The sequence below is a fragment of the Artemia franciscana genome, chromosome 2 (assembly GCF_032884065.1).
Source record: "Artemia franciscana chromosome 2, ASM3288406v1, whole genome shotgun sequence".
In the NCBI taxonomy this organism is placed as follows: Eukaryota; Metazoa; Arthropoda; class Branchiopoda; order Anostraca; family Artemiidae; genus Artemia; species Artemia franciscana.
This window is the reverse complement of record NC_088864.1, coordinates 42,207,915-42,235,028: the sequence shown is the minus strand read 5'-3', so window position 1 is coordinate 42,235,028 and position 27,114 is coordinate 42,207,915. Positions and strand designations below refer to the sequence as shown.

General features: G+C 35.1%; 1 protein-coding gene across 4 annotated transcripts in view; it reads right to left on the bottom strand.

Moving 5' to 3' along the window:
- The window catches only part of LOC136041926 (utrophin-like), a 427,919-nt gene that overhangs the window by 211,201 nt on the left and 189,604 nt on the right, over window positions 1-27,114 (bottom strand). For all 4 annotated transcript variants that reach the window (XM_065726724.1, XM_065726734.1, XM_065726743.1 and 1 more), the window contains 4 exons: window positions 16,891-16,998; window positions 14,548-14,676; window positions 7,432-7,551; window positions 3,769-4,018 (listed from right to left, as the gene is read on the bottom strand). In XM_065726724.1, the coding sequence (XP_065582796.1) occupies window positions 3,769-4,018; window positions 7,432-7,551; window positions 14,548-14,676; window positions 16,891-16,998 (607 nt within the window). The remainder of the gene's footprint in view (window positions 1-3,768; window positions 4,019-7,431; window positions 7,552-14,547; window positions 14,677-16,890; window positions 16,999-27,114) is intronic.

Here is a 27,114-nt window from a genome sequence, read left to right as displayed (position 1 = left end):
TTCACTTGATTTGAGAAAATTGGTTCCAACGTTGACACCCACCTCCACAAGATTTTGACAAAATTCCGCCATTCGTTGAGGTATGGATTTAGTGATCTACTAAGAATGTCGTTGCAAACCAAGAACTGAATGACCTCTATTCCCTTTTGAATCAAAATGCTTGACATAATACCTTCCCGGGATATGCTTCAAAAAATTAGTGCGTCACACTTACAAAAACAGTGAAATTGTCTGAAAATGATCCCATAGAAGGGACAAAACCGTGATTGAAAAAAAAGCAGAATCGAGCGCAAGACACTCTAATTTGAAGTCCAACGCTGTACTAACAGAACCACGCCTCTAAGAATCTAACTAAATATATTGATGTTCGTACCTTAATTGCGAAGCTTACTAAGGGGGCTTGGAGGAGGAACATACAGGAGGTGTTCTTGCAAACCTCCAGTTAAGGAATTTGGACCATAATTATTACAACGATGATATCTTTTTAAACTTCCAAGCTTTTGTATTTAAGAAGTGACACCAAAAGTGTTGTTTCTGTTGCTATATCACACTTACGGATGGTAGAATTGATAAAGATCACGTAGATATGAGAAATAGCTTTCAATTGAGACATTAAACGTAACTCTAAAAAGTTCCGGTAGCCCAATAGCCCTAGCTTTTCCACTTGAGACATGACACTAAAACAGCCGTTTTTAGTGCCATTTGCAACTTGCTGATGGTGGAGTTTATAGGAAGGACGTAGATATGAGCAATATCTTTAATATGAGCTATCAAAAATCTGTTTAACATACCTGCGATACCAATACGCCCATACCGATACGCTTGATATCGATACGCCTGATACCGATGCAGCGTACGATCCTTTCCCCATGGATCATGGAGGGTCATATCATCACCAAAACCATAGATATTGTATCTTTGAACTATGTTGAACAAAATGACTATTTCAAAATTTTGATTCAATAACCTTGGGGGGAGGAGGCCTTTAGGGAGGGGGGGGGGCTATTTTTCCTCCTACGTTTTTTGTCACTTAAAAAGGGCACTAGCAAATTTAGTTTCCTTTCAAATGAGCCATTAAACACCTTTTTAATATTTTCTGGTCATTCGCTAGCCCTGGTGGAAAAAGGAGACATAATAGTGCTACCCATGCAAAAAAGTGATTTTCCTTGGTATTCACGGTAGAAGACTGTAGTTGTCCTAATACAGGTTTTCCACCATGCTGATTCCAATGGTGAATTTTATTTCGATCAGACGCCATTTTCAAGAGGTCTGAAACTATTTTTCGAAATCACTATAAACTTGTTTTCGCAATAAACTTTTACTTTTAAGATTGAGCGAGACAATAGTTACCATTCCTTATTCAGTGTCAGACAGCAATTTTTTCCCACCTGGCAGTTTTTTTTTACACGTTTTTCAACTTTTGGTTGCTATGGGCTGTTACTAAGCTTTTACTTATCGCTTTTTACTAAGCCGCAGCTACTACTGCAACCATGAATTAAGAGATGCAGTTTGAAAAATTACATAAGAGGAACGTACAAAATTTTGGAAATTTTTTCCAACAAGTTGGAAAATGTTGAACATTCTTCAAAATTTTGGAAAAGACGTTGGAAAAAATAAGAGGAACGGAAGCAGAAAAAACATAAAAAATAGTTGGATGCGTAAGCAGCAAGCACGATATGCATGTTTCAAATGGTGTAATCCATTATTCTAATTCTTACACTATTCTGGCTAAAATGTGATATTTATCAATTTTACAACCACTAAAAATAGGAATTACAAGTTATTATGCACCTCTTCCATTGGTCGTCTATTTTTTTTCAATCATCAGTATTTCAGCATCTGAGGTTTTAACGCTGTGACAAATATACAGCAACGAAGGATGGCTGCTATACAACACGCTTATGTCATACGTTCAACATTAAAAGATGAAAAAAAAAATAGCGCCACTGAAATGTGTGAATTTTATTAATTGTCTTTTGTTCAATACTTATAATGTATAAAATGTTTGAAATTCGAAGTAAGTACCATCAAAATTTATAATTTATGCGATTTCTCGACAGTTTTGTCAGAATAAACCACTGAGAACCAAAATCGATTTGCTGAAAATTGAAAAATTTTATATTTTCAGTGAAAATGTCGTCAGCGTCAAACGCTGAAGTTTTTACCCCTTTTGAAAAAGCTTCCTATTCTAATTAAACTACCATTGTGTTTTATTCTTAAAAAATTGGGACAAACAATCAAAATTTAGCGTAAACAGCAGGATATTGAGGACGAGGGCAACTCCTTCATGTACGAAATAATTTCTATTCATTTTTACATTTAATATTGCTCCTTGCTTTCAGCTAAAAACTTATTTTTTAAAAATAAATTTCTGATCATTTTTCAAATAATGTCGCTAAATCTGGATCACTCTCTATGAAAAATTCTCCCCCCTTACAGGAAACTCCTTTGTGTAAAGTTCCTCCCACGTAAAACACACCCTCCTTCATAAAATTCCTTCCGGACAATTCCATCCTCGTTTAAAATCCCCCCCTCCATCTGTAAAATTTCTTATAGAGTAGTCATCATGAAAAATTCTCCTTAGCTTAGCTTTTCATTTCAAAAAGACCATGTTCTAATGAATTTCCCAATCACTCCGGAAATTCCCCTTCCGCGGAACTTCCTCTCCCTTCCGAACGCGCTAAAAAATTTTCCCAAGACATTTCCCCCAGAACGTCTGCACATAAAAAATTGTGTAGGCAAAGAGAAACCAAGACAAATAAAAAGACATATTGGATATTCTGTCAAATCCCCCCCAGTGTAATATTTCCCTTGGAAAGTTCGCCCCCGGAAATTTCCCTCCAAACGAAAAGTTATCCCAAAGGAAACCCACCCCAAGCAAAATTACTCCCCCCCCCCCAAAAAAAAAAATTACAGTATATTTCCCAATAACAAATAATATATGTAAACAATAGGCAAATTTATAAATTAAAGTCCTATCTCCAGGGGCTGGAGGAAGCGGTCATGTTATCTGCAAAGGCATAGTTTTGGGACTCTTCGACTATGCTGAACAAAATAGCCATCTCAAAGTTTTGATTGGGCAATATAGGGGGAAAAGGGAGCATGGGGGAGGGAGGCTTGTTGCCCCCCTTAATCTTTTTGGCGACTTACAAAGGGCACTAGAACTTCTAGTTTCGATTCAAATTATAAGTTCTCCCTCTCCCAATGGTCTAGGAGCACTGGTTTGATACGGTCACCCCGGAAAAAAAAATTATCACGCATCCGTGATCTTGCATTTGATAAAAATACAAAACTTCTCATTTTTGCACATAGAAGCTTGAAATCTCTACTGTAAGGTTTTCTGATACGTTGAATCAGACGGTGTGACTTCCATTGAGATCCTTTGACTTTTAGGGGGTGTTAACCTTCTTTTTTTGAATCTGGCAAATTTGTTCAAGCTCTTAGCCTTTTATGGTTTTATGGTTTAACATAAAGCTTAAAGAATCTTAAATATTTGGAATTAGCATAATAAGCCGATTTTTTTTTATGTATTTATTAATATAAAACTTTCTATTTCTTTAGTCTCGGTTATTATTAAGCCATGTCGCCCCTTACTTACAGTTTGTTCCCACGAACTATTTGATTCTAGTGCAATTAATTCTAGCGAAAAAATAGAGTAAGCTTCGGACATAAATAGTCTTACTATGATATTCTAACTCTGCAATATAACTGATATATCGCACAAATTTGATTTTTTTTTTTTTTCCTTTTTTTCTCAATTTTACTTACCCAAGCTGGTCACTTTTATCTCTTTGTTAGTACCAGTAACGACGGAAGCAGTTTGTGGTTCAACAGTGATGACTTCGACGGTAGATTTACTTTCAAAAAAATTCGATGGTTCCTCGACTAAAGAAGCAGATGCTGTTGCAGGGTAAAATTCTGTCACTTTTGGAGCTTTCAAATATGACATGTTCCTCCTATATGAACTTGGCATCTTATAATTGGGACGTCGCATTCGATGAAGGAAATCTATTTTTGTCTATAGGGAAAGCAATCACTTTAGACAATGAAATCAAATAAGACAACGATAATGATTAGACGCAAAACAAAACATTAAAGACTCAAATAAGGCTTTTGAAAAGACAGAAGAAACAACATTTCAGACAAGTTAATAAACAAAATTACATTTAAAAAAGGGGAAAAGAGAAAAAGATAAATTTTTGTGTTCTCGATTATTTCGCTAGCACGATGCAACTTTCAAAGCCTTTTCCAAATATACTAATCAGTTCCCTTACAAATTCCATTTTAGGCCCAGACGAGACCCTTAAAGAGTCAGCTTGCTCCTTATTTTTTTCATCCAATTGGAATGAGACAAAAACCTACAATTCAGTTCAAATTTAATGATTTGTTGATATTTTTCAGTCATGTATTCCAGTTGTATTGATTTATTGCGAACAAATGCAAAAACTTGGTGATTTAAAAATATTTACATTGCGCCATTTTATTTTCATAATTGTTAATAATTCAAGAACGGGTTTTGACACCGCAAATGAGGCAAATTACAGATATCTCTTATTCGACAATATTGACGGAAAATAAGTCAAAATACAAACTGTTTTCAAGCGAGAATATTTAATGAAAAAAGATTGGAAAAAAATAAAACACATAAAATTAATTTGATGCTCTTTCCAAACATAATTATTACTGCCGTCACAATGGAACCCAACCCTAATGATGCCAGATACAGCTCTAGGTCACATACTGAAGTTTACTGATTTTCTTTTATTTCAAATTCGCTTTATCTGGCAGCATGAACAAACTCTTGATACGATATAAGCACAAAAAATATTGCAAATCCATATGTTGTCTAGGGCTGTCTGGTTCAATTAGGAGGTTATGGGGTGCAATTTTCTATGACAGCAACAATTATGTCGCCAATAATAATGTTAAAAGACCATTCAAACGCAACTAATAGCTGCATTAAATTTGTTTATATCGAAAATTGTTTTTAACTCATTTCTGCCGGTAGAAAACCTTGTGGAATTTTTCTTGTTCTCCTTTAATTCTGTCAGATGAGCATAATTTGTAATTTGTCTCACTCGGGCAGCGAAAACCCAGCCTTGAGAGAAAATGGCGGGATTAAAACATGAGTAAATTGTTAGGTTTATTGGGTTTGATCGTAATAAATCCCTACATGTGAAATAGATGTCCGCAAAAATATTAAATTAGCATTAGATTTTGAATCGAAATGAATGTTTTTATCTTGGTTTTACTAACCAAAAAAAGGAACAAGTTGTTGCTTTTACATTGCCTTTAAGAGCCCAGAATGAAATTTAGACATCTATCGAATAGATCCGGAAAGAACTTTGAAAGGCACATCGACTAGTTTTTTCATCTTCTAGCTAGCGAATTCAAGAAAAAAAGAAAAAAATTACTAGGAAAAACATCAATGCGATGCGATAGCTATAAGTTCCCAAGATAAATAGATACACATAAGATATATTTTAAAAAATCTCTTCTCCGTGAATCCAAGCATGTCATACCCTCCTATAAAAATTCATATGCCACAAGCCAAAAGGCGGGATAGGCTTGAAAAGGGGGTTACAACTCAATTTCCTTCAATATTGCCGACCATGAAGATTTACTTGCTTCTTTGTCCTCCCCGATTCCAAGAGAACTCGATATAATGTCATCAACCCGTTACTCAAAAAAAAATTTCTACAGAAAATCCAAGATTGATTTTGAATAATACATATTACTTTTAGTTGTATGCTCCATTACTGAAAATACAGAGTCATCCATCTTAACCATAATCATAAAAAGTTGTTTTAATCATAAAAAGTTGTCAACCAGCTGCGTTTATTTTTTGAATGTTTTGTTTTCGTGAAAATAAAGTTCTTGATATTAACAACAAAGGTCACATTCCTGATACTGTTATTACTACGGTTAAAGTCGACAAAGAGTCAAGGATCAAGGGACAAAGGTCCATTTCTTTCTGGCTTCTTGATATTACCATAGGGCATCTTGATTAAAATATTTTTTGTTAGGTGCCTTCTGAAGAGTGCAGAAGTAATTTCATTTGGGGTATTTTTAGGACTTCTTTAGCTGAAGTCCCCTTCCCATCCCGAAAACAGCTGGAGGTTGCCAAAAAAGTAAATGGCAGCAATTCTTATTAAGATGATTACTCATGTACATGGTTTGCTTGTTTTCAAATACCGCTTTTGGATAATTGAGCTCCTATGCACTTTAACTATTTCTCACACTATGCACAATTGACTGATACTCACTCTAAACTTCTAGGCACTATCTTGCTATATAGCCTTAAGACAGAATCCAGTGGATCCAAAACAGTTTTGCGCACTTTCGTGTAAAGCAAGTAGACAGCACCACAGCAAAAAGTGTGGAATTCTGCCACTTTGTCCCGCAAAACACAGATTTTGACCCGAACAGGGCCAAAATTACATATCAAAATGTCAACACTCTATCTATGATATAGTATATAAATAAATAAGTTCTTGAAGAATAGTTTCTATACTTATTCCGTCAATATACAACAAGGTCAAATTATAAACTCTAGTTTCATTATTAACGGTACCAAGAAAGTTAATTTCAATCAATCTTATCCTGGAGTCTACCGTCATAACTACCGATAAAGTAGCTAACCTTCCTAAATTTCTGCTTTAAATTAACCCTTGGCACTACTAAATACTGATATTTAATTTTAACATGAATAACGGGACTCCTATATACACTAGTGTTTTGCATCGATCCTGGCAGTCTTCGAATTACAATAACACAATTAATAAGCTAGGCTGTCTTACCATTTCGTGAGTACGTTGTTAACTTATGGCCCATTTTATAACCAAACATCGTATTAGTTATAACTAGATTATTATACCTAAGAAACCGTAGCAGTCTCTTAACATTGATATTTCCTTTCCTTATACCAAATTTAGATAAGATAGGAACGATCTATCCCTATTTGTCCCACCATGATCATTAAATTCCTTTAGTAAAAATACCATATTTCTATATGGGATCTGGTCTATTTTTTCCTGTAACTGTATGTAAGGCTTAACACTTTCTGGACAACTTTAAGGTCGACAGCAACACTCCGGACAATCCAGACTTTACATAGGTTGGTAGGATATCATCTATATCCAGAAAATTGACACTGCTTTTTATGGCTGTGTTACTCTCAGGCGAATTTGTGCAGCGAAGTCGTTACTATTGTAATTAAGAAACAATCTATAAAGTCTCTTTGTATTATTTGTATTACCATGGTTTCAAAGTCTCTTAGTTAAAATACCATATTTATGCCTGGGATTTTGTCTATTTGTTCCTGTAAATATATGTAATGCTATATATCACCCTAGGCAAATTTTGAGGAGCACAAAAATACGCGAGCCACACGTTGAAAACCAATGTCATAAACAACAATTAGACCAATACCTGTATATCTGGAGGAATTGGATAATTTTCTTTTTTGCAGTCATCTTGTAGACTAGAGTATCCAAGAAGCAGTTCTTCAACACGCTTAGCAACTTCATCTGGATAATCATCGTCTATAACCTGAAATATAAAAAGGTAAAAATATTCATTCTTGAAACGAGTCGACAACATGCAAAGAAGGTTTAAATAGTAATACAATATTTACAACAAACATAGTAATAATTCTAAAAATATGAAAATACATTAATTAAAACCAATCACGAAGCCGATTTGCGAGGCTGAAATCACTTATTCATAAGGGTCAGACATCGACTCCAAAGCAAACATATGCTAGAAAATGGGTAAAAAAGGCCATTCCCATAAGGTTCACTTAAAGTTGGGCCCACTGAACCCACATTGTGCAATATAGTAGGCACGTCAAATTCGTTCATTAGAAGATGCAATTTTAGATACGTAACGTCATGTAAAAAGCATAATTCTAAAAATTGCTAATTTTAATACCCAAACCAAAACCAACAGCTGATTTAATTTTAAATACAGTCCTGCTTTTATGACATATTTCGGTTTCAAATTACGGAATATTCAAGAAAAACTAAAAGGCAAAATAAATAACTCAGGGGACGGGAGAATAAAATGAAGAATAATGATAGAGGAGGCCACAAATAAGCAATACTTAAACACCCTCTAGAGCTTCACTGACCCTCCATCACCATTAATCCCAGGGAATGGAGACTTTTCTCCTCTTAATGTATATCTGCCCTGTATCGATTTGTCATGTAAAATCTCTTTACGTCTGTATTCCCTTGTACTTCAGCGAAAAATTAAGATAGAGATACTATTCAATAGCAAAAAGTATACTCTCGAGTACCTTGATTTTTCTCTTTTTCAAATTTTTCAAAAATGCTAAAAATGATTTTGAAAAGTGTGGTCTAATTAAGAGTCTTGCATGTCTTTATTCTGGATCAAAATAAAACAACATCCATACAAATATTTTCACCCCTTCCTGGTAAATAATTATGAGGTCAAAATTGAAATATTTCTCCAAATGGTCTCATAAAAGAACTTCTTGAAAAAAAAACACAGAAAAAACACCGTATTTTAGAGGGTATATAATAGCTGGTTTCTCGTTTATTGTGAAGAGACTGAATTATGTGGGCACATGGGGTGGAAACAGGTTTCATTAAAGTATTTGCCTGCTTCAGGATAGACAGTTGAATAATATTGATCTGATTATCTCAGACTTTTCGTGCAAACGGATTAAAATTAAGTGAAAAAGGATAATGAGGAATAAGAGACTGTCAGCGATTATTAAAAGACGAAAGTTGGGACAGTTCCGAAGGTAAGTTAATTTTCTTTTATATTCTATGAAACATGTGCATACTTAAACTTCATTATTCAGTTTACCTTGTTCTAGGTCAATTCATTTAGGAATCAAATAGAAAATGAAACTTTTGGTATTTCTGTATTAGCCAGTACATGCTTTAAAATTTTGCTCTCTTGGATGTGCGAGAACTCTTTTCTTATCAGTCTGTGTTCAGAAAAAATTAGCTTACGCTCAGCAGAAAAACTATGATGTAGTTAAATTTTAGTCAAATATCAAACAGTTCATGGTAACGAACTGTATTAAGGAGCGACCCAGCTCAATAGTAACCGAAACTCTGAAAAATGGAATTTTGATACCAATAGTTACATCAAAAGAATCGCATTTTAATGCTGATTTTAAATATATAAGTTTCATCAAGATTAATCTTACCCATCAAAAGTTACGAACCTGGGAAAATTTGCCTCATTTTAGAAAATAGGGATTAACACCCCCTAAAAGTCATACAATCTTAACGAAAATCACACCATCAGATTCAGCGTATCAGAGAACCTTATTACAGAAGTTTCAAGCTCCTATCTACAAAAATGTGGAATTTCGCATTTTTTCCTAGAAAACAGATCACGGATGCGTGTTTATTGTTTGTTTTTTTTTTTGTTTTTTTTCCCCCAGGGGTGATCGTATCGACTCAGTGGTCCTAAAATGTCGCGAGAGAGCTCATTCTAACGAAATTAAAAGTTCTAGTTACCTTTTTAAGCAACCAAAAAAATTGGAGGGGCCCTATGCCCCCTCCCACCCTCATTTTTCCCCAGAGTCACCGGATCAAAATTCTGAGGTAGTCATTTTATTCATCATAGTCGAAAAAACTTATAACTATGCCTTTGGGGACGACTTACTCCCCCGTCGTCCCCGTGGGAGGGGCTGCAAGTTACAAACTTTGACCTGTGTTTCAAGCAGTTCGTGGTAACGAACTGTAGTAAGGAGCGACCCGGCTCAATAGTAACCAAAACTCTAAAAAATGGAATTTTGATACCAATAGCTACATGAAAAGAATCGCATTTTAATGCTGATTTTAAACATATATGTTTCATCAAGTTTAGTCATACCCATCAAAAGTTACGAGCCTGAGAAAATTTGCGTTATTTTAGAAAATAGGGGGAAAGACCCCCTTAAAGTCATAGAATCTTAAAGTCAAACGAAAATCACACCATCAGATTCAGCGTATCAGAGAACCATACTGTAGAAGTTTCAAGCTCCTATCTACAAAAATTTGGAATTCTGTATTTTTTGCCAGAAGGCAGATCATGGACGCGTGTTTATTTGTTTGTTTGTTTTTTTTTCCCAGGAGGGATCGTATCGACCTAGTTGTCCTAGAATGTTGCGAGAGGGCTCATTCCAACGGAAATGAAAACTTCTAGTGCCCTTTTTAAGTGACCAAAAAATTGGAGGGCACCTAGGCTCCCTCCCACGCTAATTATTTTCCCAAAGTCGACGGATCAAAATTCTGAGATAGCCATTTTATTCAGCGTAGTCAAAAAACCTTATAACTATGTCTTTGGGGACGACTTACTCCCCCACAGTCCCCGTGGGAGGGGCTACAAGTTACAAACTTTGACCAGTGCTTACATATAGTAATGGTTATTAGGAAGTGTACAGGCGTTTTCAGGAGGATTTTTTAGTTGGGGGTGGGGTTGAGAAGAGGGGGATATGCTGGGGGAGCTTTCCATCGAGGAATTTGTCATCTAGGGCGCTTCGCGCCACCCCAACAGCTAGTATGTAATAAAAACATGAGAATACAAAAGTTATTTACGTAAGCTAATTTATAAGTTACGTATATCTTTTACTAACAAAAATATTCGTAAGAAATTAAAAGTTCTAGTTGCCTTTTTAATTAACCAAAAATCTACTGAAAGTGAGGAGCAGCAATAAAAAACTTAAAGCGAACAGAAATTATTACGCATATGAGGGGTTTACATCCTCGTAATACCTCGCTCTTTACGCGAAAGTATTTTTAGTAATTTTAACTATTTATTCTACGGCCTTTGTGATTCAGTGGTCATTCTTAAGGAATTGGGACAAAATTTAAGCTTTAATGTAAAGAACGAGGTATCGACGAGGGGCGAACCCCCTCATATACTCAATAAAAACATACGAATATAGAAGTTCGTTACGTAAGCTAATTCGTAAGTCACGTATATTTTTTACTAATGAAAACGTTCGTAAAAAATTAAAAGTTCTAGCTGCCTTTTTAAGTAATCAAAAGTTTGGAGGGCAACTAGGCCTCCTCCCTCGCTCCTTTTTTCTCAAAATCTTCCGATTAAAACTATGAGAAAGCTATTTAGCCAAAAATTTAATATGCAAATTTCGTTTTAATTATTTATGTGCGGAGAGCCAAGATCAAAAGAAACATTAATTCAAAAACGTCCAGAAATTAAATAAATAAAAAAAAAACAGTTTTTTCAAATGAAAGTAAGGAGCAACCTTAAAACTTAAAACGAACAGAAATTACTTCGTATATGAAAGGGGCTTTTCCTCCTCAACGCCCCGGTGTTTATGGTAAAGTTTTTTACTGTTTTAAAAAGTAGAGTTAAGAGAAAGAGTCAAACTTTAGCATAAAGAGCGGGGCATTAAGGAGGAAAAGTACCTTTCATATACGGAGTAATTTCAGTCGTTTTAAGTTTAAATGTTGCTCCTTACTTTCATTTGAAAAAACTTGTTTTTTCGTTGTTTAATTTAACATAAAGAGTTGTTTTTTTGGTTGGGTTAGGTTATGTTAGGCATTTAATATAATGCGTTCTGGGCGGCCCGCTTTACATAATTCTTTGTTGTAGCCAAGGTTCCATAATTTGCGTAATAAAGGTTATATTTTCATCATATTTTGGTATATTTCATCAGGATTAACCTAACTTCACTGCTAGTGTGTGTATTGGCTAATATGGAAGTACCCAACTTTTCTCAATAGGAGCGGGCAGTTGCTCTTACGTAAGCATGGACGCCCATAATGTGGGGGGGGGGAGATCAAGGATTCAAAACCCACCCCCTTTGCCATTTACATTTTTACATATTTAATGGGAGAATCGTGTGTTTGTTCAATAAGGTGCTCTCTAAGAAAAATAATAAGAGTATATACGGATATTCAAGGAAATAAAGTATTTTTCATAGCTTTCCCCCCTAAATGCAGAGAAATCCTGCACCCTTACTAGAAAATTAAAACTGGGAATCCTGTTTACTTTGAAGATATTTGATAGTGTTTCAATTTGTTTCTTCTGGTCGAGGAGGTCATAACACACACATACACACACACACACACAAAAAAACAGATTGCCCTGTTTCAAAGCTTTGTTTTTCCCGAATTCAACTGGTCGTATTTGACATTTGAAGGTTCTGAAACAATATGCTGAAAACTGTTTGCTAAACTGTTCTCAAAGGAACTATTAGTGGGGAAATTTAGATACGGAGAAAACAGTTTTGGCAAATAATCAGAGTTGTGAAAATTCCAAATACGATTATTAAGCCTGGGAGTAACTATACATTCATCAGTAGATCGCAAACCAGTCTTTTAATGCACAGGAAGGAGGATAAACACCAATTATCTAAAAATCAGCAAAGCAAAGTGGCAAGGAAAATTACCACAAAGATGAAAAATATTACACTTTTCTTTTCTATTGTCAGGTGGCACATCTTTTCGAGAGTGGACAGGGGATAACGGAGCTAGTAGTATAATTCGTTCAGTTTCCAAATCGATTCACTTAAAAGTAAAAGAAAAAAAAAAACATAACAAATACGACAACACAGATCGATTGATTATTTGATTTTGATGCATATGTTGGAGAAAATTATTATAATTATTATTTTTTGTGTGTTTACTTTTGATTTATTTGGCATGGAGAATCTGTCTGAATACATGGCCAGATATTTCATTTCGGGACTTTGATCCTCATTTTTAGGTTATTTGCTTACGAAAAAATTGAATGCAGAATCAATAAAATATATAAAAGTGGAAAAGCTAAATTAAATTTTGAACCACCCAAACATGAGCTGATATAACCTATAATCTAAAAATACGGTCTCTCGAAACTAGATACCATATCACTTTCTTCAAGAACATCAAGAGAAAGCCTAAAGGCCCATTCATAATGTGATCTTACTAATACTAAAATTCAGCCCATTCCGAAACCGAGTATAAGCTGATGCTAGAGATCAGATTTTACAATTCGAAACGGTTAATATAAACGCTGAAATCAACTTATACCGTAATTATCCAGTGTTTTTGTCTTATTCTTCTTTTTTATGAACTTCATCCCTCTCAGAACCGAATTTCAATGTGTCTCTACTTTCTAAAAAATGCTAATTATATCTCTGTTCTGTTTATTCTAGTAATAAACTCTCAATTTTTATAAGAAGTTGAAACTAATCACCGAATCATTTTTGAGATGCTAAAAATAAACATTACATTTCAAATTACTTTTGTCTGTTAATTTATTACTAGAGGCTAAACCCGTTGAGTTTCGTGTACGTGGGGAGGGGGGGGTATACTTTTTCTGCTCCTTTCAAAAGAGTAGACACCACTGTCTTTTTCCTTCTTTCCGATGCCTGTCATCCAATTGGTTCTGCAGCTAGTAAGAACATAAATTTATATTTAGCAGAATTTTGGCAAACTTATGGCACAATGACAATGAGACTTTACAAAGATCGAGAGTTACCTTAAGCCATACAAGACAATCATAGTAAGAAGATAAGAAATAAAAATTTTAAACTACTTAGACAACTTATTATAAAAATACTGCTAAAGAATGCGATTGGAATCATATGAAGTTGCCGAATATAAGAAAAGGTAAGTTTATTTTGAATTCATGTTATAGTTGTATTTTATTGTTCTACAAGAACATATTTCAGAAGAGTGATAAACTTGAAAAGTGTAAATAATACGCTTATGCCTGTTGTGAAAATACGGCAATAGACGGAGAATATTGTCATACAAATGTTCTTGAGCTCCAATAGCTTCTCTCAATAATCCTTTTCTTTTTTATTCAATTTTTTTCATTTATTATTTTTCTTTTTGTTTGCGGTATTTTATCTATTTAGATAAGTTTCGGGTATTAGCCAATCAGAAAACTTAATGAAAAAATTCTGGTTGGCTCGACCTTAATTAAATTCAAATCAATTTAGCTTCAGTTTTGGCTCGATCCCGCTCTTGGTGCTAGCTAAATCTCTGTTATGGACAAGTTGGATTTCAGACAAATTCCTGAAATTTGATTCTTCAAATTAGCTCTACTTGAATCTCTGTATTAGTAAAAACTCACTGTGAACAGGCCTTAACCAAGACATTTTTTTTTTTTTGAAGAAAAGCAGTTACGCTTAAGATAAATCACAGCCGTCCATGATTTTTTTTTTTTTTTGTGGGAGAGGGATTTAGCTTTGGTAAAAAATCTCCAAAAATTGTATGAACAACAGTTTCACTAATAGTTCAAAGAAGAAAAAATGCAAAGGTTGGATAATATTTTTAAGCTTTTAACACAAAAGTCGGACTTCAAACCGACTGCTTCCTCCATGACATAACTTTGAGCAGTAAAATATTTGAGTCCTAAGACAAGTTCTTAATCCATTAATTTTAACACACTAGAAAATAAGATACTAGACAATAACAGAAACAGTTTTGACATAATAGAAGAAATTTTGAACCAAGAAGAAAATTAAAGTTAAAGTCCCATCAAATCTTATTGATGAAAGAGCCCCGAATGACACCCGATTTGTAAAGAAATTGAAAAAAAAAGACAGAAAAATGCAAAACGAACCTCTTTGGACGTAGCATTCAACTGAGCTGCAACTGCATCCATCGTTTCATCAAGAGAAACCAAAAACTTGCTCGCTTTTGAATGTCGGTTTCCGATCAAATTCAATCTTTCCATCAATGCATTCCTAACCTTAAAGTAAGTTTTTAATCTAAAAACAAGCTCTGAAAAAATGATAAGAAAAAGTAAATTGAACATATTTTTTTTAAATTGGTAGAATTTTTTTTCTACCAATGATTATCCAACGATGTCATTTATCAGCATGATCCGCTAATAATTTATGAACTGACAATCTACAAAAAGATTATAGCGGATATAGAATAAGGAGAAGAATAAACACTGGAATTAAATGAGAGAATAACTAAAACGATTATAATTATAGTGTTGAAGCGTTAAATATTCTTAAAGAAGATTCAAAGAATATTGACCGATATAAAACTTACTAAAGAGCCGTAAATCTAGAAAAAGATATCACTTAATTAGGGAGCATTAATAATGTATTATCATAGACCATCGTTTCTCAACCATTCTGATGTCAAGACCCCCCCCCCCTCCCCAAATAGCTAAAATACTAATTTAATCGTGTTAATAAAAAAAAAGAAGAAAAAAAAATACTGGATATTTCGATCACATATACAGTGATCGTCATCAGCAGATATACACCAGCAGAGTATATCTGCTAATGATGACCACTGTCTATATGATCGAAATATCCAATATTTTTTATTATTTTTCCACTGTCTAGTAAAAGGATTTATCCCTGTTTGGACTGTTGAAATAGTTTCTGGAAGAGTGGGGACAGCAAAAGATGAAATAAATTATTTTTCTTTTGTATAAAAGAAAAATTTGCCTTTCTCTTTATTTTGTTCTCTGCTCCGTTTTATTGCTTTCCAACATTTTTTTCCAATGTTTCGTTAACAGTACACGTTTAGTCTATATTTTGACAAATTCCACTCCTAAACAAGTCAAAAGGTTCATGCCTAATACTTATTTTTACTTTCTTATAGATACAAACATATTTAGAAAAGTTCACAAGTGAAAATATTTACTTGTTTTCATATGGCCCAAGAGTTAACAACAAAACTTCAATATAACGATCAATGTAGCCCGGGAACACAACAGGCATGGAAAAATCTTCGTATCAGTGGTGAAAATAAAATGGAACTTACATTAAACTGGGCTTCAAAAACTGTAATTAAAAAATAAAACAAATTTGAAACTATTGAAATAAAATGAATTTAACAAATGAAATAGATCTTGAAATGAGTACAATTTATACTAAATCCATCCTTACTTTCCATTTCAGTGAAAAAATAAATCACGATTTTAAAAACAACTTTAGGTGCATTAATTCCTATTTTCAAAGCGGCCAAGGTTCGCGAATATCAAAATAAATATTAGAAAATTTGCCCATACATCAATGAACGCATCCAGTTTTGGCCAGAATTTTTCTTTTTACAACAGAACTTAATTTTAATTGATCATTCTTGAGCACAGGCAAAACTACAGATAATTAAAATCTTGTAACTTCTTTGAAAGAGGGGTAAGATCCTACTAACAAGATGAAGTTTGATCCTTAAAACGGATCAATTAAGAACTTTTGTTTCAACTACTAAATAAGGCAGCTTTTCCCTCAAATAAAAAGAAGGAAAAGAAAAAATGAAGAAATGAGAATACTAATGTTCCCAATGGGAGTAATGTCATTTCTAAAAAAGAATAGTAACACTGGGCACTAAATGAAGAAACAGTTTTTTTTCTGTTTTTTTTTACCTAAACACCTGCAAAAACTAAAGATTTGTAAACGGAGACAATTAAATTCGACTATTTCCTTTAAAGTCTGCCAGAACAAGAATATAAGCCTACCATTATTACATTATAGTCGATCATTGCAACATTATTACTAAGAAGAAATTCAATAGTGGCCACGGCTAACATCACTCAAAGAAGTCCTACTGTTAGTAAGTAAATGTAGACTACTTTGCGATACAGAGTGTGCCGCAAAATAGGTAATTGTAGAAATAGGCAAGGTTTCATTTCTTGTGGCAAATTTTTGTTTACGAATTAAGACTATCTTTAATTTGGTCTGATAGCTACGAGTATCACTATTAATGTTTAAATCAAATCCCTGATAAGTGCGTAATTAAGGATTTTTGAATACACCATACTATAAATGTAATGTCACAAAAATTAATTAATTTGTTCACATACATTTTTACGATTCCTTTACTGCATTGTCAAACAAGGCACTTTTACAAATTCACATGGCTTCATTAATTCAAGCAAAAAGTTTATAACTATAATTGATAAAAGGGAAATACGCCCCTTTAAGATTTTGAAAGCACTTACTTCATTCAGTTTGGATTCTATAGCTTTTGCCTCTTCAGCTTTGGTCGAATCCAGAGTGGCAAAAACACGAAGAAAGTTGCGTTTCGAGTCTAATTCACCTTGACGCTCCTGGAATCAATATTAGGATATTATGTGATAGCGAGGATTCAAATCAGATAGTTACAGCATAAAGTAAAAGAGATAGTAACCTAAAGTTATTTCTGGAAAAAATTCTTTAAATTCTTAAGTTAAGTTTATGGTTAATGCATTTCATTTTCTCAATTGCGAAGGTAAGGATCTTTCAGCATCAAAGATATAGATCAAGAGAATCTATAGCATCCACATTACTGGACCCACATACAATTCAGCTCTAAAGAACCCAAAGATAATAAAATTTAACCACGCAATAAACAAACCTTTTATTCACTTTCTGATACAGAATTAAAAGGCATAAAACTCAGAACTTTCTTACTTTACGACAAGATTCTTTTTTTTCTTTAAACAAACAAAAGTAAGAATTTTACCAACTTACTATTACATATATGAATTTAAGATGTCGAAAAAGGGCTTCCTGCGCCTCTGAGAAACGATGTCCTTCTAAATATAAAAATTCATTAAGATCCGACCACCCATTCGTAAGTGAAAAATACCTCATTTTTCTAATTTTTCCTCTCCCTCTAGCATCCCAGATGGTCGAGTAGGGGAAAACGACTTTATCAAGTCAATTTGTGCAGGTTGCTAACACGCCTACCAAGTTTCATCGTCCTGGCACATCCAGAAGCACCGAATTCGTCAAAGCACTGGACCCCCCTAACTCCCCCAAGGAGAGAGCGGATCAAGTCCGGTTACGTCAATCACGTACCTACGACACTTGCTTATACTACCCACCAAGTTTCATCCCGATCTTTCCACTCTAAGCGTTTTCCAAGATTTCCAGTTTCCCCCTCCAACTCCCCCCAATTTCATCAGATCTTGTTGGTATTTAAAATTAAAGCTCTGAGACATGAGTTTCTTCTAAATATCAAATTTAATTAAGATCCGGTCACCCGTTTGCAAGTTAAAAATACCTTAAGTTTTCTAATTTGTCCAAATTAACACACACACCCCCAACTCCCTCAAAGAGAGCGGATTCAGTCCGCTTATGTCAATCACGTATCTAGGACTTGTGCTTATTCTTCCCACCAAGTTTCATTCGGATCTCTCCATTCTAAGCGTTTTCCAAGATTTCTCGTTCCCCTTCCAACTCCCCCAATATCACCAGATACGGTTGGAATTTAAAATAAGAGCTCTGAGGCACGAGGTCTTTCATTAAGATCCGATCAACCATTCGTAAGTTAAATACCTCATTTTTTTTTCCATCTGCCTCCAGCCTCCCAGATGGTCGAATCGGGGAAAAGACTGTTATCAAGGCAATTTGTGCAGGTCCCTGACACACCTACCAATTTACATCGTCCTAGCACGTCCAGAAGCACCGAACTCGCCAAAGCACTGGAAACCCCCTCCCCTCCCCTCCCCAACTCCCCTAAAGAGAGCGGATCAGGTCCAGATATGTCAATCACGTATCTAGAACTCGTGCTTATTCTTCCCATCAAGTTTCATCCCGATATCTCCACTCTAAGCGTTTTCAAAGATTTCTATTTCCCCCCTCCACCCCCTATGTCCCTAGATCCGATTCAAATTGGAAATGGAGCATCTGAGACATAAGATCTTTCTACATATCAAGTTTCATTAAGATCCGATCACCCATTCGTAAGATAAAGATACCTCCACTTTCACGTTTTTCAAGATTTCCGACTTCCCCTCCTACTCCCCCCAGTGTCACCGAATCTGGTTGGGATTTAAAATAAGAGCTCTGAAGCACAAGATCCTTTTAAATATCAAATTTCATTCAGATCTGATCACTCGTTCGTAAGTTGAAAATACCTCATTTTTTCTAATTTTTCCGAATTAACAACCCCCCACTCTAAATACCCAAAGAAAGCAGAATCGTTTCTGTTATGTCAATCACGTATCTAGGACTTGTGCTTATTTTTCTCACCAAGTTTCATCCGATCTCTCCACTCTAAGTGTTTTCCAAGCTATCCGGCCCCCCAACCCCCCCCCCCCCCCCGACATTAGATCCAGTTGGGATTTAAAATAAGAGATCTGAGTTACGAGCTCCTTTTAAATATAAAATTTCATGAAGATCCGATCACCCGTTGGTAAGTTAATACCTCGCTTTTTTCTAATTTTTCTGAATTAACCGTCCCCCCACTCCCCCCTAGATGGTCGAATCAGGGAACTGACTATTTCTAACTTTATCTGGTCTGTTCCCTGATACGCATGCCAAATTTCATCGTCCTAGCTTATCCCGAAGTGGCCAAACTAGCAAAACCGGGACAGACAGACAGACCGACAGAAATTGCGATCGCTATGTCACTTGGTAAATACCAAGTGCCATAAAAAGCGGAACTTAAGACGAGCTGAAATAAATCACATAATAATTCAAACCTAAAAGGTATAAAAAAATATTCTTAACCCTAAAAATGAACATGTTTGGTTTTCTAGTTTGTTCAAAACGCATTTAAGTATATTCCTAAAATAAACGAATAATCAAACTATGTCAATTATGAAATGAAAAGAAATCAACTTAAAAAAATGTTAAAGAGTTCAAAAAAGGAAAGTAAAGAGCGATATTAAAACCTACAGGCGAGCAGAAATGAGCTCATATAATAATTAAAACTTAAAACTAACCGAACTTACTATAAATGATTAAACGAACAGAACAGAACATAAAAGACGAACAGAAAATGAATGACATCACATCAAACGCAGCACCCCCTCCCTGAAAATCCTCTAGGGCAAGACCATCATTGAAAAGAAAACATTTTAATCAGTTTTTCATTTGTCAAAACAGTATTGAAAAATAAATATTGCTGAAACTTCAAAGAATTAAAAAAAAATATATTTTAAACAATCGATGCAGTTTCATTATTCTGATGAGCAAATAAATTTTCATCCATATCTTCTTTCTTTTAAATATACTCTTTTCAACTTTATAGATAACGAATTGTTAAATAATTCATTGATTTATCAATCCAAAATATTGCAGCAAAAACCCCAGCTTCATTGGGCTAATGGTGCAAAAACTTTTAGCAGGATCAGAGACGCAATTTCTTTGACCCCCTTCTCAAACCACAAAATTTCAAGTTCCAACAACACTCCGGAAGTTTTAGCTCAACCCTCCCTAGCCGTTTACCGAGATATAGCAGACACGTCATTTTGATGCTCCGGGAACACACAGTCTTTCGACGAACCTTCACACCTTCACATTTGAATTTGCTTTTTTATACTTTAATTAGCACTCCAATTCATAAATTGGGTACAGTAGTGTTCAATCCTGTAGTACATTAAATAGAAAAAGTTCTATAGCGCATTAGAAATACTACTCGTTCCGATTCAACGAAACTTGTGTTTCAGCAGCCGTTCTTGACGAGTCGGGGCAAAAAACTGAACTTAAGCGTAAAGAGCGGTGGTTAAAACGGGGAAGCTCTCCTGATATACAGAATAATTTCTGTTCGTTTTAAGTTTTGATGGCGCTCTTGTCTTTCCTTTGAGAAAACTGCTATTGTTTTTTATCTAATTTCGGTTCATTGTTCAAAGTGTACCCAAGGTTACCATAAATGCAAGAAAGGCTACCACCCCTCAAATCCGACTCTATGAACCAAAAGTTAGCTTTTGCAAACTATTCACTGTTGCTTCTTTTCTAACCGCAGATTTCACTTACGACTGGATGTGATCATCCCTGTACCGTAAATTTTCTTTTCACTTATTCTCATTTGGGATTCGTTGTGGTACTTGTTGTGTCACATGCCTTCTAGCCACAGATCTCGTTTGTACTTCATTTTCGTGCATCATTACCTCAGAAATTTTTCTATACCTTTTGCTATGGCTGTTTGGATTCATCCAAAATCATGTGTAATTTCGCACGTCGTCTTAGAAACCAAAAAAACTTCTTTTCCAGGTTTAACTCGGTCGTTATATTTTTGCCTTAATTGCGTTATTATATAATTCTATATCAACCAGGTATGTTGCAATGTATAAGCCCTCTGGAATATCCAAGTTATGCTTTGACATAATCATCGTTATAATTTTTAGCTTCAAATCATAGGGTGGCAAATCAGCAATTTCAGTCAATAAAGAAATTCTAACTTGAATTTTACATAAATTCAATTCTTCTTTCTTTTCTATCCTTCGCAGACACCAGATAATTCATTCCATCCTAGGGTGGTCAGGAAAACCAACAGAGTAGGTTAGGCAATGAGTAGAGGGGGGTCCCCCCCATAAAATTTCCTGGTGACACTCATGATAAAGCAACTCCACTTTTCTACCTCTGTATTGATAGGCATGTGAAATATGATATTTATGCTACATAGAAAAATATTGTAGTAGTTGGGAACAATCCTCAGCACCTATATTAAAGGCATAGACCAAAAACATTCTTAGGAATCAAGAAATAGAAATCAATTTATACTAGAAAATGGAGTCTTTGTTACAAAAGAAAACTTTTCTATGCAATAGGAAGAAAACGATCAACCCGCAAAACCTGTAATTCAGTCTGAGTTAAAATGAAAGGAGATTAATTCCAATCTTTCCCCCAAGAGCCCTTCCTTTATTTATCTGAATACTCATAGAGACGTCAAACAATTGGGGCATTAAAATGCACATTTTGAAGTATCTAGCACCCGCCCCTCTCCACCCAAGCAATGAAATACTACCCCTCCTTCGTGATTCGTGAAGCACAATTATACATCACTATACATAATTTCATAGAGCATCAAGTCAATCAGCTCAGTTAGATGCATCTTTAAAATGAAAATCTGTTTTAACCATTTGTCTTGTATGGATTATGTCACTTTTTAAGAACGAATGTACCAACGTGCTACATAACTTCTCCTGAAACTGGAAGGTTCAATCTATAGTTTTCCGACACTTTTGAGTTGACGGGCTATTTTGGAAGTTTCCTTTGAGAGCAATTTAGCCCTTTGGGGCAAAACCGTAGTTTAAAGTATCACAAAATGGCAGAAGACCAAGCTTTCTTGTGGCACGATATTTTTAGCTACTTAAAAAGGACACTACTATGTCCTTTTTAAAGGAACTACTAATTTCTGTTCAAACAAGTCCTCTCCCAAATTTCTAGGAGCATTGGTTCGATATTATCACCCCTGGGGAAGAACAACAAAAAAGAACAAACAATTAAAAACACATCCATGATCTTTCTTTCCAGAGAAAAAGACGAAATTCCCCACTTTTGTATAGGATCTTGAAAACTCTACGAGGAGTTCTCTGACACGCTGAATTTGATGGTGATACATTCACGAGGACAACTTGCTTTTTTTAGAGTGCTCCTCCTTTTCCAAAAATCAGGAAAATTTTACCCCGTTCGTAGCTTTTGATAGATAACTTTTAACTGAATGAATTTCATGTATTTGAAATCAGCATAAAAAGGCGGTTCTTTTAATGTATATCAAAATTCCCTTTTTTAGAGTTTTGATTACTAACAGCCCCAGGCCACTCCTTACTTACAGTTTGTAACCACTAACCGCTCAATAATAAAAAAAAAATCATCCCAGCCATTCAGCATAATAGAAATTTGGCAACGCAAAATGACTCAGAAAGAAATGTTATTTCGCTCTTATAAACAATTCAATTTCGGAACTGCCTAAGTTTATTTGCATCTTAATCACATCTGGTACTAGGATAGATCATTAAAATGACTCCTCGCTTTTCACAAAAACAAACATTTTCACTTCTGACTTTAGGAACTGGTAGTTACATAAATAGATGAGGTTCACCTGGTTTCAAACATTATTTGCTTCTGAAACCAAAAGATTTTGTCAATTCAACCTATTTCCTAATTAAAACAGTTACATACAGCAAAATTAGTAATAAAAACACTACAAAAAAGGCACAATCAGCATGAACGCAACCAAAAAATTATCACATAGGGGGAGGATAAGTAATACCAGGCATTTTTTTTTACCAGAATTTAAATGGGAGTGGTCTGAGTTTATTCATCAGGTTAGCAAAAGTATGAAATGCTACTAAAAATAACACTTCACAAGGTTAATAGTAAAAAATGAAAATAAGATAAAATTTGATAGTGATACATTAGTTATTATTTATTTTAACACTATTAGAGAGCGAGAGACAAAATTTCCGCACATATGCATATCGTACATTTTTTGAGGGTTCACAACTTGCATTTCATCAATATGTTGGGTCTTTAGTTTTCACTGAATCGACATCAAAATTTACAATTTAGTAGCTATTAAATAAGCAAGACAGCTATAAACTGTCACAACCACAAATATTACGACTAGAATCAGCTAACAGGCAGAAATAGGACAATTACGCTTCCTTCTCATGAAGCTTAGTTAAGATACAAAAAATCCAATTTGTTAGATTTTCGGATGACAAAAATTCCCACCCCCGCAGAGGTCTATTTAGATATGATCTATCAAAATGCATAATCAGGGCCGTTAGCCTTATTTCCAAGCAAGTTTTGAATATATAATTATGCCATCAGGCAGCTGTTCTGATACCAAAAATGTTGAGCTTCCTCCCCTTTCCCTTTTTCAAGAAGGTCAGATCAGGACCAGATCCTCAAAAAGCATAACTAGGGTATTAAGTTTTAGTTTCCAAAATTTTGATTAAGATCCAAACGGCTTTTCCGCTGGTCACCCTGCTGACAATAATTCCTAAGCCTCATCCCCCACATAGGCCGGATAGAGCACAAACACCCAAAACACATAGCTAAGAATCCGATACGAATTTCTGCGTTCGGACAGATATCATGATGACAATAACTTAGGAGCCACACTCCACCCAGAGGGTGGAATACATACGGAACTCGCAAGGGCACAACTGGGGCAGTTACTTTTACTTCTAAAAAACTTTCTCTGGGAACTTATAGTATGTCTGCTGAAAAACCAGACGACAAAATTTGGAGACCTACCCCTTGCCCTCATAAAGATCAAATCTGGCCTGTCCTGATCCCAAGAAGGCGTAATTGGGACAATAACTTCTGCCTTCCTAGACGTTTCATTGGGCCTCTTTTCTGGATGTTCTAAAATGCAGGTATGTTCTCCTCGCCCACAAAGTATGTATTGCATCTGGAAACTCATCAATCCCCACAAAGCTTCAATGGGACCTTAAAAAACCTTTGGTAGACGTTTCACGACAAAGTTTACGGACCCCAAGGGAAAGAATTCGGGTCGGGCTCTAATCCACAGAAGGTACTAAAACCCTAGCAATTGTTTCCACCAAGTTTGGACTAGATTTGACCATCACTTATGCTAGATTTCCTAATAAAAGAAATTTAGGAACCTGACCTGTCCCCAAAGGCGGTGGCATTATGTCTGGAGATCCCAAAGAGACACCTGCACATGGTTTATTTCATGTCAGGTTCAGTTGAGACCTGAAAACCATTTCTTTCAAATAAATATGCAAATGAAAGCACTTTATGGGGCCTCCTCCATTTTCAGGTATTAGGACTGCAGCAGGATTTGTTTCAGTCAGCTTTTTGGGCCAAAGTTTAACTTGCATATAAAATAGCCATGACTTGATGCCTCAAAACTATTCCATTTTAATTCAAAAATCAACAGACTCGGTCGATGCCTCCGGCCTCTAAACTGCTGATCGAATAAGAGCATTTCATTCAAACCGAAATTTAAGAATATGGATTGTCCGACTGATTTTCCAGAAATATTTTCTAAAAATCTAGAAAATACATGAATTTCGACTTCAGGAGTCAAAATGCTCTGCATTGAATCCGAAGTTATAATTTTACTTTCTTAAATAGGACTGTTTTGCTTGTTTTCAGTAAGCTAGAAAAAAATGACCTCTAATTCTTTTTTTCTTGATAATCACAGGAATTTTAAACTTCAGAGGAGTTTCCCTTTTCCGATTCCTAATTCCTATACAGGGGACTAGCTCCTCCCGTTACGGACAAAAAAAAAGGCTCTTTCCGTTACGGACAAAAACAAAAAAGCTGCGGATTTCCACATTGACTTTCAGACCTCGTTCTTAGAAATATAGAAAATAAAAAGAATTTTCGATCTCAGGACTTGAAGAAACAATTTTATGTTCAACTCGAGTCCGAGGATTGGGCTCAAATTGCGGATTTCCACATTGACTTTCTCAACTATTTCTTATAAATAGAAAATAAAAAGAATTTTCGACCTCAGGACTTGAAGAAACAATTTTATGTTCAACTCGAGTCCTAGGTTAAATACTTCCTAAGAAGTTTACTTTTTGAAAATAGACAATTTTGCTTTTTCTTCATCAATACTCTTTAGTAGGCAAGACAAAGAAAAGTTTGTTTGTTTTTTTTTTCAGAAAAATTACAAGAGATTTTTTAAACTTTAGAAAAAAATTTTTCTCTATTTCACGATCCGGGTGCTGAGTTTTTCTTTTTTTTTATTTTAAGACTTTTTATGTCTTACTGTTGGTAGTTAAAACCGTTTGCTGTTGTTTTCCTTTCTAGGCTTCCTGAAGCAGAATATTCAGTCGGTATCAAGCAAACAACGGTACTAGGCAATATTCAAACGACAAAATCACACTTTTTTTTATGTTTTTATTCATCCCTGAATTATATTCAGGCGAAACATCGCCAGGCGAAACATCGCGGGAATTATACTCCTGCGAAACATCATTTTTTATTTAATGTTTTGAGTCGTTGCAATGTACACAATATTTCGAGTAGAATACTTACTTTATCCTTAAGTGCCTTTACACTTCTTTTGTTTTACCACAAAAAAATCACTTTAAAAACTTGGAATAAAACATAAGTAATATGCTAAATAATCCACACAATCTACAGGGATATGAAAGAAGCACTCTATTGCTTTTACTAGTTCTGCAAGCAAACTATTGAAGGATTCGAGCATTAAGTTTTGAATGAATTCACGCTATTGCGGGAGTTTAATTGCTCTTACAGTATATTCCCAGGCCAAACGCCAGGGAATCTCTTGCAGTCGGGAAAAATTCTTTAGATTCAAAAGCAAACACATGCAACCAGTTGGCGAACCAAGGCTTTACTCTTCAAACGCATTGTGACCTACATATCCGTTTATCAATAGTTTGTACCAACAAACAATTAATCGAACAGTATAAATGAAAAACGATATATATTTAGGGTTACATATAATACCAGAGATATGTCCAGTCAATGGAATAATTGCAAGGAACTTCATGTTATCAATGAATTACAATTTTTTGACAAAAAATAAGTGCAACTGAGCGGTAACCATCGCATATGCAGCAGTTAATTTGTTAATTAAGCGAGAACAAATAAACATTAAAATATCATCTTACAGCAGAAGTTCATCTATTAGCATCTATGGTGTCGGAACCATGAAGGAATAGCCATGAAAATCATTGCACATTTTCGGTTAAAAAAAGATAGAACATGGCAATTCTACTTGAACTTGCATGGCGAAGTATGTTGGCGAGATCTAAGGCTCATCTTGGTCATCCAGTCAGAGAGATTAAAAATCATGGCATAATTCCGGCTCAAACATTGTGCTAAGACCTTAGAATGTTTTATATTTCTATGCTAAAATGTTAGCAGGGTCATTAGAGCAGCTGCTTGGCCACTCTGGTTCTCTAATCATACCGATCGAAAATCCATGCGTGACTTCGGTTCAAACAAGATGCATGTTCCATAATTTTCTTTTAAAAAGTTGGCAGCGAGGTTCATGGAGGGTGTTGGTGTTATTGGAAGAGGCATAGCCTATCATGAAAACCTGCAGATTGACAATTGCCTTAAAATGCGACACAACATGCCTGCCTTTGTGCTGAGAACTTTAGAGGGAAGGTCATTAGAGGGTCTCAACCTCATGTTGGGGGTGGGAGGTCATAGGGCAGCCTCATCCACTGGTTTTCCATGTCGATTGAAAATCCTTCCCTGATTACAGTTCAAACAAAGTTCAACATAACATTGGCCCTCGGACATCCTCTCCCTTTTATCGCCACAGTTCTAGCAGAATTAGGCATGTTACACCCTGTTTGAAACGAAGTCAAAAAACAATCTGAGACACAAAGTTAGTCGTTGGCTCTCCAGAACACATCCCATCAAAAACTTTTCAGGAGAAGGATAAGCAAGAATTCTTTATCGCTTGTTTTCTTGCAATTTATTGGGTGAATGCCCTGGTTCAATCGAACAAGAAAATGATGATTTTCAAAGGAGAAATCTGTTTCTCA